The sequence below is a fragment of the Daucus carota genome, chromosome 3 (genome assembly GCF_001625215.2).
Source record: "Daucus carota subsp. sativus chromosome 3, DH1 v3.0, whole genome shotgun sequence".
Lineage (NCBI taxonomy): Eukaryota > Viridiplantae > Streptophyta > Magnoliopsida > Apiales > Apiaceae > Daucus > Daucus carota.
Window position 1 is genome coordinate 44,304,281 of NC_030383.2, and position 12,855 is coordinate 44,317,135.

General features: G+C 35.0%; 1 protein-coding gene across 1 annotated transcript; it reads right to left on the bottom strand.

Annotated features, from left to right (window-relative positions):
- Window positions 1-9,859: 9,859 nt before the first annotated feature.
- Window positions 9,860-12,710, bottom strand: LOC108214707 (subtilisin-like protease SBT1.7). The gene has a single exon (XM_017386861.2). It carries the CDS (start codon window positions 12,461-12,463, stop codon window positions 10,175-10,177), a length of 2,289 nt encoding a protein of 762 aa, XP_017242350.1. The 5' UTR covers window positions 12,464-12,710; the 3' UTR covers window positions 9,860-10,174.
- Between the last annotated feature and the right edge of the window lie 145 nt (window positions 12,711-12,855).

A 12,855-nucleotide genomic window follows, 5' to 3' on the forward strand; every position in this document is an offset into this window, starting at 1 on the left:
GGAAGGTATTTTATGTTATTTTAATAAATATATGAAGGATTTTAAGTCGATAACTGAAATGGGACGGGAGGCAAAGCCGCGGGAGTTGCGTGTGCTGAGTGAATAAAATAGATTATATTATACTGGAAGTGATGACTTTGAGAAAAGGTCTTAAAATCGCATATCGGAGTAAATCATAACAATCCGGGACAAAAATATCGGAAATGCTAGAAAATCGGTTCCCTCCGCCCTCCTTTAGGAAAAAAAAACTCTTCGTAATACTTGTCGATCTTTAATTTCTAATGCAAATATATTGCCATCATTCCAAAATTATTCTTATCAAAAGTTGTATCACAATTAATAAGGGTTAATAAAAGTTTACATTCATGCATTTATCGGGGGTACAAGTGAGAAAATATTATTTAATTAATATTTTCTTAATATGCGTAATTTTTTCAAAAAAAACTTGTATTGTGGGACGGAAGGTGTAACGACCCGGATTTTTAAAAATATTTATATTAATATAAATGATTTTCTTAAAAAGAAAGGAATAAGATTTAATATTTTATTCCAGTTGATGAGTTTCCAAAATTTTATACTCCCTTTGTCGCATTTAATTCTATACGTTTCTTTTTCACTGCTCGACACGCACTTCAATACTCTTATAAAACATAGTTCTATAACTTATTTTTAAAATTTTCTTTTCCTGAATAAAAATATAACATTCAAACTTTTATACAGAAAAGAAAAATCTTAAAAATAAGTTATAGAACTATACTTTACGGGAGCATTAAAGTCCGTGTCGCGTCCCCGTCCCCCAATGTATATAACTCAGGGGGACGGAGGGAGTATTAAACACCGGGTTATTGTGTTATTGATATATGATGATATTTTTTTAAAACTGAGTTTCATATATCATTTTTGAAAATTCTAGATGAATATTATGGGGATATATGTGCTATGTGATGAAGTGATATTTGTGGTATTGTTTGTTTAATTATTATCGTGAATTATGAATATTATGTGATTTATATATGAAATTTTGTGAATTTTGTGTATCTGATTTATTGAGTTGACTGCTCATATGTGTTCGCATTTCAGAGATTTCAGTTTCTATATACTCAGGATAAAATATAGTTTATTCGGATATTTTCATATTGATTTATGGATTGCCATGTGATTTTATCATCGATTTACGGATTAAATTGCGTATATCTGTATTTATTTATTAATTATTCGTAAAACCGTCCGCTCGTAACGGTGTGTGATTTTATTTCTCGGAAGTTTCGAGAAAACTCACCTTTAGCCTAATTTGAATATTCCGGACACTTTTCGTGTTTGGACTTTTTCGATCCGGAATACGGTTTTTTCCGGAGTCGATCCGGCGGAGTCTTGCGGGTATTTTAATTGTTGATAATTATCTGGTTGTCTCGATATACATGAAAGCCAGATATTTTGATTATTATATTACTTTTTATCGAAATACGTGCAAATGGGACCCGTAGACCAATCATTGAGTTAAAATGCCTCGTTTTGATGATTATCTCGAAAACCGGTACCGATTGGACCCCGCTTTATTAATATAAAACTATTAAATATCGTATTTTCATGTCATAAACGATCCAAAGGGGTACCAATTATTCGTAAATATAAATAGACCTTTCTATAGCTTTATTTCACCCGTAAAATCATTTCACCAGTTTCTCTGCACGGATACCGAGAGAAACCGAACTGCATTCTTCGTGTTCTTCGTAATCAAACGAGGATTTGAATACGTTATTGGAATCCGATGGAGGTGTATGAATACTCGAATCGAAGCTTGTGAGGTGTAGAATCATATTTCATCATCAGAAATAGTGCAGAAATCACATGTAGGAAGTAGTTTGAGGTTGAAAATTCGAATTATTATGATTTAAATGATGAATTTTTGCAAACGTGATTGTTTGATTGTTTTTATGATTCCATGTTGTAGAGCGTGTTTTGCTCGTCGTTTTGGTATATTATATGTTGAATTTGGAGTTCGGAAACATATAGAAACAGTTAGTTGATGCTCAGATTATGCGTTCTTGAGTGTTTTTCGTGTTCTTGAATGTTTTTAATTAAAAAATCAGGCGTTTCTTTATTAATGATTCTGGGTTTGATTAGAAGGTATCAGCATGTTCAGTAGAACGAGGGGAGTCGATTCATATGCTTGGAAGTGATGAACGACCTCCGTAGTGGGTGTCGGATTCTGGAAAGAGAGGCGGCGTCGCCACTCTCTCTTCCACATTTCCGTAAGCTTGGGAAGTTTTCTGTCGATTCGAAGGGCATGAACAGATTCGTGGTAGTGTAATTGTGATATCTGGAATGTTTTGGTACTTGTAAAGTCAAGAGACATGGAGTTATAAAGCCAAAGGTCTAAGTTACATGGAGATGAAAGAGTATTCTAGAGTCATCACTAAATACATAACACTCCTCGTTGGATGACACGTACAAGCATCATGCCTCGTTAAAACCTTACTAGGAAAAACAATAGTGAAGGAAAAAGAGTACATGTGTTGTTCATATTTTAATATCATGTCTCCCCCTCATTTTAACATAAATCTCGAAATTTACGCATCCCAATCTTGTGATCTAATTTCTCGAAAGGAGTTGGCGCCTTTGTGAACAAGTCTGCTGGATTTTCACATGATCGAATCTGACAAACATCAATTTCACCCTTTTGTTGAAGTTCAAGGGTAAAGAAGAATTTTGGATCAATGTGTTTTGTCCTATCACCTTTAATGTAACCTTCTCGAGTCTGAGTGATGCATGCTTGATTATCTTCAAATAAAACAGTAGGGCTTCCTTTATTGACTAACTCCCTGCTCCTGAGTTTATTTAGGTGAGAAAGCAAGTGAATGCAAGTGAAAGTAAATGTGCTTTCACTTTCATCCCACTTTTGTAGCGAAACTTTAGGAGTGAAAGGTATGCTATATTTGCATCCACTTTCACTTGCTTTCCTCCTTTTGAAAAACTCAGGAGCACAAACAAGAGTGAAAGTTACGTGACTTTACTTCATTTTCACTTGCTTTCCTCCCTAATTATAACTCGGGAGCAAGGTGTAAAAGACCACATGATTCCCGAATATAATGGACCAAAGATCTTAGCCCCACACATTCCTGACTAGCTTTATGTAGTGCCAGTAATTCGTCATGATTTGAAGAGTTCGCTGCAAGAGTCTGCTTTGTAGACCACCAAGATATTGCGGTATCATCATATATGAATATGTAACCCGTTTGAAATCTACCTTTGTGGGGATCAAACCAATATCCATCATCCGCATAAGCAACTAATTTCATTTTTGAGTCTTTAGAATAAAACAAACCCATATCCATTGTTCCGCGAAGATATCTAAATATTTGTTTCACACTGGTCCAATGTCTTCGAGTTGGAGTAGAACTATGTCTTGCCAACAAATTTACTGAAAATGCGATATCTGGACGTGTACAGTTGGCAACATACATTAGCGCACCAATGGCACTAATATATGATACTTCAGGACCAAGTAGTTTCTCTCCCTTTTTTCTTAGGCAGAATGGATCCTTTTTCTTTTCAAGTGAGCGAACAACCATAGGTCATGTGCTCACAAGATATGCTTTATCCATAACAAATCGCGTCACTAGACAACACTTTCTTACCTTGTGGAGTTTCCACCAAAGTTCGGTGCTCTTTTTAGCGAGGTCTTTTCCTCCCCGTCAGATCTAATATAGCTGGCCTCTCCCTCAAGCTATCTAACGTATCACTCTGGAAAAGTTGCCTTGTCGTTGAAGCCCTTCTACTGGAATCCTTTACTGTTTTGTATATGAGAGTGAGGGGGACGCTACCGTCTCCATCATCTTTGCCTCCCTCCATTTTGTTAAGAATATTGCTCTGAATGGTTGGCTGAATGAGCGCCTTCTTCTAGCGCTAAATATTGGTAGTATTATCTCAGAGGTTCTTTTCTCAACGTACCAACCTCTTCTTAGAGTAAGTTCAAAAGTGTCCTAGTGTTGAAAACTAGAATTTAAGGCATTTCATATAAAAAAGTACTCCAACAATGTCCTGGTAATGTCTTAAAACAATAGGACATCCATCAAGCACCTCATTTTCAAGGCATCACTAGGCATGTCCTATTTCACTTCTATCAATAAGAAATATATTTCCCTCACTTTTTGCACATCTCGTCCTTCTCATTTCTTTTCCTTCCCTTCAATTATAATTTAAATATCATATTATATTAATTATAAGGCATAATTATAAGACATATTGTTGGAGTTGATATAAAAATCATGTCACTATATATTTTATTATATTTATAAGACATATAATAGGACATTGTTCGACTTGCTCTTGGAGCTGGCTCCTCTTTATTTATAGTGAGACTCCCGCCTGACTATCCTTCTCGGGCCTTGGCTCTTGGGCTTTCTAATCCTCTTATGGGCTTGGCCCAACAACAATATTTGCGAGAGAGATGACCTGGTTGGTGGTTATCACTCTACATCACTCATGTTCTAGTCCATTGCAAATTTGCAATATTCCAATTCCAACAATTGGATCAACAGCTTTCAATATTCTACCTGCTCCCACATGGAACAAGTGATAGTCAACTACAATTTTAATAAAAAGTAGCAATTTTGATTAATAGTCGCCCAAACACATGTAATAGCTTTGAAAATTCAAGTAATAGGTAAAATATAGCCGATCTGTGACTATAATATAATAAACGAGACTCAAAACGAATACAATCATATATCCTCAGTTTATATATCACCCCACCGTCTTAGATTTGTAATTGTTATCAACTTTTATGCGTATTCTGGAATCTGGATGTATGGAAAAGATAGTCTTGTAAGTTATTTTCCAAATTTACTTTTTTCAGAAAAATCATTATTGTATTTTTTGTTAAGAAAAATATTAAAATAAATAACAAAATTATGTATTTTATATATTAAAATACATGCAAAATCTAAATATGGGAGCAATTAAGCTGCCCAAGGTTTGCTTTAACTGTCTTCAAGTCAGCAACAATGATGCTAGGGGATTTTGATTCGATCATGTGAATTGTACTACCTCCTTCCCTTGGTTGTTTAGATTCACAGTTTGCACGTATTCTGAGATTCTTAAAAATTATAGTGTCATAAATATTTTTCAAATTTTTTTTTAAAATATAAGTTTAAAAATCAAAATTTTATTCAGAGAAACAAATTTTTATAAATATATTATGAAATCATTTTTTAAATGAATGCGAAAAAACGTGTCAAAAAATAACGTAAAAAAAATAAGGGTACATAGAAAGTATATAACAATAGAATAATATAATTATGTATGGGCTTGCGAATAGGTGGTTAGTATATAAAGATTCTGCATATGAAAACACATCGGACCATGATTTCATATGACGAGACAAAGTGAGACGGGCACCCTCGTAACTAGTACTCGTAGTCTTTTTATATTAACGAATATACTGTATCATATTAGTTTTTTCAGGGCCGTCTGGGACTTTTTTGAGGCCCTGTGCTGACTTTAAGAATGAGACCCTTTCAAATGACAAAACAAAATTTTAATATATTCAAAATAACAAGATATCATAAACAAAATTAGACTACTACAACTGAAAAATTGTTTGTTTTTTAGTAGTTAGACTTAAATATATGTGTGGCCTTGTGGGATTTACTACTAGTACAGTGTACTAGCTTGTGGGGAGAGAGTAGGAATAAGAAGAGACGTGCATGGCTGGGTCTTGGGAGTTGAGAATTGATTAGTGTTTAAATAAAATAATGGTAAAAATCAAAGAGATATTAATATTATATTATATTTATCATGAATAATAGAAAGAAGTAGTCATAAATTGGGGGTCCTAAATTTTCATGGGCCCTGTGCTGTTGCACTTGTTGCACTCCCTCAAAACCGGCCCTGAGTTTTTTTGCACTTCAGGCAGGTATGTCGAATATCTTTATTTTATTCTAATATTCGTTTTTAACTTTGATAATGGGCTTTGAGCCAGCTTTTATATTAAACTAGTTGAGAAACCGCGCGTTGCAGCGGACTATAAAAATTATATTAATGATTCAAAATTAATATTTGTAGAATAAAATAAATTTTATATTATAAACATCTCGATGCAATACTAATATTAATATTTAAATTGTAAAATTGGACTATAATTCACGAGTGAAAAAATGATAATAAATTTCTACATGTAATTAACGATTTAAAACACGACGAATCTTAATTTAATTGTGTTTTTTTTAAAGTAATTATGTTCTTGACTAACATTATCATTAACTTTTCTAATTGTGTGGGTTTTTTTTGAAAAGTAATCATGTTCTTGACTAACATTGTCATTAACTTTTCCAAACACTACTTCTTAGACATATACAGCACTCCCTGCATATAAAAAGCATAGAACGCTTTAACAGAACTGATTGATGACATCTAGCCATATTCATCCATCGCCCAATAAAACAAACAGTAAGCTTTGCAAACAACAACAAATACGTCCGACGACCAAAACAAATATTATAAAAGAATAACCAACAAACATATATCACTGTGATTAGGGGTGTGCATTCGGTTAACCGAAAAAAACGAATAACCAGAAAATGAAAATTTGACTACCGAAAAATGAACCGAAATATAAATTTCGATTAACTGAACCGAAATTATTTCGGTTATTTGGTTCGGTTTTTGGTTAACCGAACCGAATGCACACCCCTAACTGTGATATTGAAAGAGAGTGTAGGTTGTGTTTAGATTATCCAAAACCCTACAACCTAGAGGGGTATTTATAGGTGCAGAGAGACTTGTGTGCTACTCTTTTCCATAATTAAATAATCTAAAATGGAATCAGATTAAAAAAACTTGCAAGCTACTATATTCCATAAATAATCCGAAACAGAATCAGATTAATACTTGCAATTTATTATATCCCATAAATAATCTGAAACAGAATCAGATTAATTTATGCCAAAGCTACTATATTCCATAAATAATCTAAAACAGAATCAGATTAATACTTGCGATTTATTATATTTTATGCCAAGATATATACCATATCAATTAATCTGAAACAATTTTTTTTTGATATCTTTCATCCAAAAATTCCAGAAAATTAGAAAAATAGAACGGAGCTATCTGAGAGGCGCCACCTGCACGCCCCTCGCTTCTCCTTTATATAAATATATTGATATTTTATGCCAAGATATATACCATATCAATTAATCTGAAACAATTTTTTTTTGATATCTTTCATCCAAAAATTCCAGAAAATTAGAAAAATAGAACGGAGCTATCTGAGAGGCGCCACCTGCACGCCCCTCGCTTCTCCTTTATATAAATATATTGATTTAAGAAATTATTTTTTAAACAATATATATATATTAATAATTTTTTAAATATAAATGTCAAGAGGTTGTTTTATATTCATTATTCATTATTTACTAAATGATAAAAACTGATTCCGCAAAATACAAAATATTTTTCTTTAAACATAAATTTTTATTCTAAAAATAAGATCAGTTGAATAATGTATATAACCTCATTTATTTGAGTTTTTCTGAATTCTGATTCCGAAAGATATACGGGGAAAAAGAAAATTCACAGGTCACAAAGAAATACAAGAAGACGAGCAAGCACATGTGTTGAGTTTATGCCGGTGGTTGAAAATTGGTTTACCCACAGAAAAGATTGGCACGCCTATCTTTAGAATTACTGACATGACATCCGCCTAATAATCCTCAGATTAATCATGTTAGTAGCTGTTAGGTCTTGAGTCTTGACTCTTGCCCAACCAAGTTTAATCCACTGCCTAACGAATTCTACCACAGATAAATAATAAATTATTATTCAAAATCTGAAATATAAATCATTTTATTTTTAATATCTTTCTCAAATTCTTAACTGTATAATTAAAATTATTATTTTTTAAATTTTAATTTTTGATAAAAATCTAAATTATAAAATTAATATTATAATTCACAATACTTTTAAAAAATACTCCCTCTGTCTCAGTTAATTCTATACGTTTCTTTTTCACTGCTCGACGCGCACTTCAATGTTTATATAAAACATAGTTCTATAACTTATTTTTAAAATTTTCCTTTCTTGAATAAAATAATAACATTCAAAGTTTTATTGGGTTAATTATCTAGTTGGTCACTGAAGTGGGCATAATGTATCAAGTTGGTCACTGAACTCATAACGGTATCAAAATGGTCACTGAAGTGGTCATAAATATCAAACAAATATCTTGAAATATGAATTCAAGCAATAAAAATATTATTTATAAAGTTTTACACATTATTTTTGAATTTTACCAAAAACAAGTAAAATGTTATGACTTCTAATATTTATGATAATATATTCAGATTTTATCAAGTTTATTTATTATTCACTTTTAATTAAAACAAATAAAATATAAATAATGAATAAACTTGATAAAATATAAATATATTATTTTGAATACTAGAAGTCATAACTTTATAGTTGGTTGTGGTAACATTTAAAAATAATGTGTAAAATTTTTTAAATAATATTTTTATTGCTTGAACTCATGTTTCAAGGTACTTGTTTGATATTTATGGTGACTTTAATGACTATCTTGATACCGTTTTGAGTTCAGTGATATATTAAGTCCACTTCAGTGACCAACTTGATAATTAACCCAAATTTTTATACAGAAAAAAAAAATCTTAAAAATAAGTTATAGAACCATACTTTACGGGAGCATTGAATTCCGTGCCGTGTCCCCGTCCCTCAATGTATATAACTCCGGGGGACGGAGGGAGTAGTGATTTTCACCATACGATCAAAAAGTTTAAAATATGTGTAATAAGAGTAAACAATTTTATTAAATAAAAATATATAATCAATATTATAATTAAGTTTTAATAGACAATGAAAAAATTTAGAAATGGTCGACAAAAGTTCAAGTAATCTACTCCCTTCTTCTGCCCAGATTGTTTACGTACACTGTTTGCACGCATTTTAAAGCTCTTGTAAAGTAGAGTTGTATAACGTTTTTTTAATTTTTTTTCTTTTTTAATAAAAGTTTAAACATCAATTTTTTCCAGGATTTTTAAAATATATATATATATATATATATATATATATATATATATGAGTAAAGTTCTATGGAGACCATTTTTATTGGAGACCGTAGAGACCACTTATGTTCTGTAATCAAAACACTATAAAATACATTATTTTGTGAAGTATGTTCAACAAATATCAAGTATTCATTAAAATTGTTGAAGATCATCTATGTTTCATAAGTAAATAATGTATGTTCTGCAAGTTGAACAATGTCCTGCAAACTAAATATATTTTGTAGAATATAACATTTTGTAATGTTCTACATGCGAAACTTATATGATATTTAAGATTTTAAAGTGAAATAATGATTTTGTACAACATGATGTGCAAAACTATACGTTTTGCAGTGTTTTTATGCAATATTTCACTTGCAGAACATAAGTGGTCTCCACGGTCTCCAATAGAAATGGTCTCCATAGAACTTTACTATATATATATATATATATATATATATATATATATATATATATATTATGTAATTACATTTTATTAGAAAATAACGTAAAAGACCCGTGGGACGGGGAGTATATAAATATTTCAGAAAAGAGGGAGTGAGTAACTCACAATTGAATCAACTAAAAGTCGACAGAAGTGACACAAAGTTGCATCTGCAACTTACCTAATAAAAGTTAAGAAATGAATCAATTTTAACCCTAATCATCATTCAAGTGCTACATGAATTCGCAACATCACTACATGGAGTGTTATGCGGCATAGCAAGTACTAAAACTGCCACTCAAATAAAAGATCCAACACGAAGTAATTTGTCAGTTTGCCCGTACAAGACTAGAAAAGATTAAACATCAATTTCATGCTTTTGCTCCCCTTGTTTCCAAATCAATTATGATGCGTCATTAACTCATAATACAACACTATACAATGATCGATCCAGCCCCCCATTTTCAGGTGTTTCAAGGCCTTCTCCCACACACCAAGCGTCAAACTAACACTACTAACCATCATCAGTTTAGCTGGTTAGTTTACACATAAACCATAAATAAAAACTTAATTATGATCAACATTCCACAGACTCGTTATTGCCGGAGTCCTGTGCACTCAATACGATCATTTTACTTAACTAGAATTAACTTTAAAAAAAGAATTATATCCAGCTAACTGCAACCGGACTTCCCACAATGTGCTTGTCGTCCGACCACTCAATCCGTCCAAACAAATTAGTATTCGATGGCATTGAACTAGCCGTGAAACTAACTGTGTATGACATCTTCTGATTCACCTTATCAAAGCTCAGACTCTCGGGTTCCACGGTTACCTTAACAGACTTTCCTGGAGAAGTCACCGACACCTTATAAGTCCCTGGCAAGCCCACATTAGTGAGTGTTCGTGTATGCTTCACCGTAGTCGTCTCTTCAGTAATAGGACCACTTCCTGTTTGATAAGAAACAGCAAAAGAGGGGTAATTCAGATTATTTACACTGTATTGCTTACTTGTGTCACAAGTAAAATTCCCTCTGGTGACTAATTTGATTTCGGAAGCTGTGTATTTCAGCGCGCATAAGAAGTCGACGTAATCGTCAACGGTTAGATCATAAACGAGTCCGGGATTGAGCGCGGAGACAGGATCCACGTGTCCTGCACCGTGATCGAACGGTGTGGATGGTTTCCCGGTGGCAATGTCTTCCATTAGTTTGCCTGTTTTGTATTGACTGTACGCTGTGGTCATGAGAGCCGAGCGTATAGCACCCGGGCTCCAGTCCGGGTGCGCGGCTTTGAGAAGCGCGGCCAGGCCACTAACGTGCGGGCACGACATCGATGTGCCCGAGATAATGTTGAACTCGACGTGCCTGGTATCCTCAGCAAGTCCGGTCGGCCCAACTGAACCAGCCCAACCTGCTAAGATGTTCACGCCAGGGGCAATTATGTCAGGCTTCAGAATCTCTGGCGTAATTGAATTAGGTCCTCTTGAGCTAAATGCTGCGACAACAGGTGATGGCTCAATCCCAACTTTCGTTCCCTGGAAAAGAATTGTTGCAGTTGGATTCGATTCGGAAAATAGATAATTTTTTATCAAATTTCCTGTTTTTTCCGTCACAGCGGTGGCGGGTAGTAAATGCGCATCAGCCACCAGCTCATCACCGTTAGAGGCGGCGTTAGCCAATACCATCCCAACACCACCAGCTGATTTCACCACAGATCCCTTTTGAACCCTAGCATTTACTCCGCGATCACAGAGTACAATTTTACCCTTTATTTTGTCAGGTATCAAAGTACCAGGCATGCAAAGATTACCATTAGTTGCAATAGTAGCATTACCAGCATAAATAAACGGAACCATCTTATCCGGCAATGAATCGCCTTTGAACAGCGACACACCGGAGTAGTTTAGGCCATTGCCTAAACTCGCCAAGGCGGGGAAATCCCGGTCCAATGTTCCAGCACCGACAGTGGTTATCCAAGGGGCAACATTTGATAAACTGAAGGAACTAGGTCCGGCATTACCTGCAGAGCACGAAACTAGAATGCCCTTTTGCATGGCGGCGAAGGCTCCGATTGCGATATTATCGCGATAGTAATCGGAGGTTCCACCGCCTAATGACAAGGACATGACATTAACATTATCCGCAATAGCCATGTCCATACCTTTCAATATGTCCGAGCTAAAACAACCTCCTTCCCAACATACTTTGTATACAGCTACTCTCGCACTTGAGGCCATCCCACGCGCTGTTCCCGCCGCGTAGCCTAACAGGCTGGCGTCACGGACGACGGATCCAGCTGCGGTGGTGGAGGTGTGTGTCCCGTGACCGTCATCATCACGCGGCGAATTAGACTCCTTGGACTCATCAATCGGCCCTAGAGCAGCCACGTAGCCCTTGGAGAAAAATCTCGCGCCGATTAGTTTTCGGTTACAATTCGACGCATTAAAATTGTTGCCTGTTTCGCATAGGCCTTTCCAGGAGCTTGGGATCGGTCCAAGTCCCGAATCGTCGAAACTCTTGCTCTCTGGCCAGACGCCAGTGTCGAAGACTCCGACAACGACCTCACTAGCCGTCTTGGACTCGGGGAACAAATTAGCGTTCTGATCGAGCCCAAGAAACTCGGGAGTTCGAGTGGTGTGGAGTTCATATATCACTTCGGGCATGACCCCGAGAATGCCTGGTTGCTTCTCGAGTGACTCAGCCTCCTGTTTCGTCAACCTGGTGGAGTACCCATGCGCCACATTGTTGTAAGTGTAGAGCATTTCAGCCGAGTCCGAAACCGACTTCAACGACGAGTCATACCAGTGAGTATGGTCGTTAAAACGCACCGGCATTTCAGATTTCGACATGTGAACTATATAAGTAATTTTCCTCTCTCCATCCTTGCCCATTTTTGCCACTAACACGTGGCAAAGACCCAGTAGCACAACCATCAACATAAGCTTCGGCATATTTGTTGTGGTTGTGTAATGAAGAGAAGAAAAGGAATGGATAGTATGAGTGAAGTAGTGTAATTATATAAGGATGATGAGATTATAAGGTAGATAGGAACAGGCTGGAAGTAAAGGCAGGAAACGAATCAAAAGTTGAATGATGAGATAGTAAGAGTAGGGCTAGTGGGGGCGGTGCTGGCTTGTTGTTTTCTTTACAATTATTCACTTGAAAACACAAGTGTTTAATTTTAGAGTTATCAATTCGTCGGAGAGACTTCAACCCGTGTTCACTTCCAAACCAATACAGCCTGGGAAATCGATTGCAATTTGCAGATACTCATACAACTTAATACTCATATATACGGATATCCTCCTGTTCCGACCGAGATTATTTATTTATCGAGATTAAA

Excerpts from the sequence above, each read along its gene's own strand:
- LOC108214707 (XM_017386861.2), bottom strand. The coding sequence starts at position 12,463 with ATGCCGAAGCTTATGTTGATGGTTGTGCTACTGGGTCTTTGCCACGTG.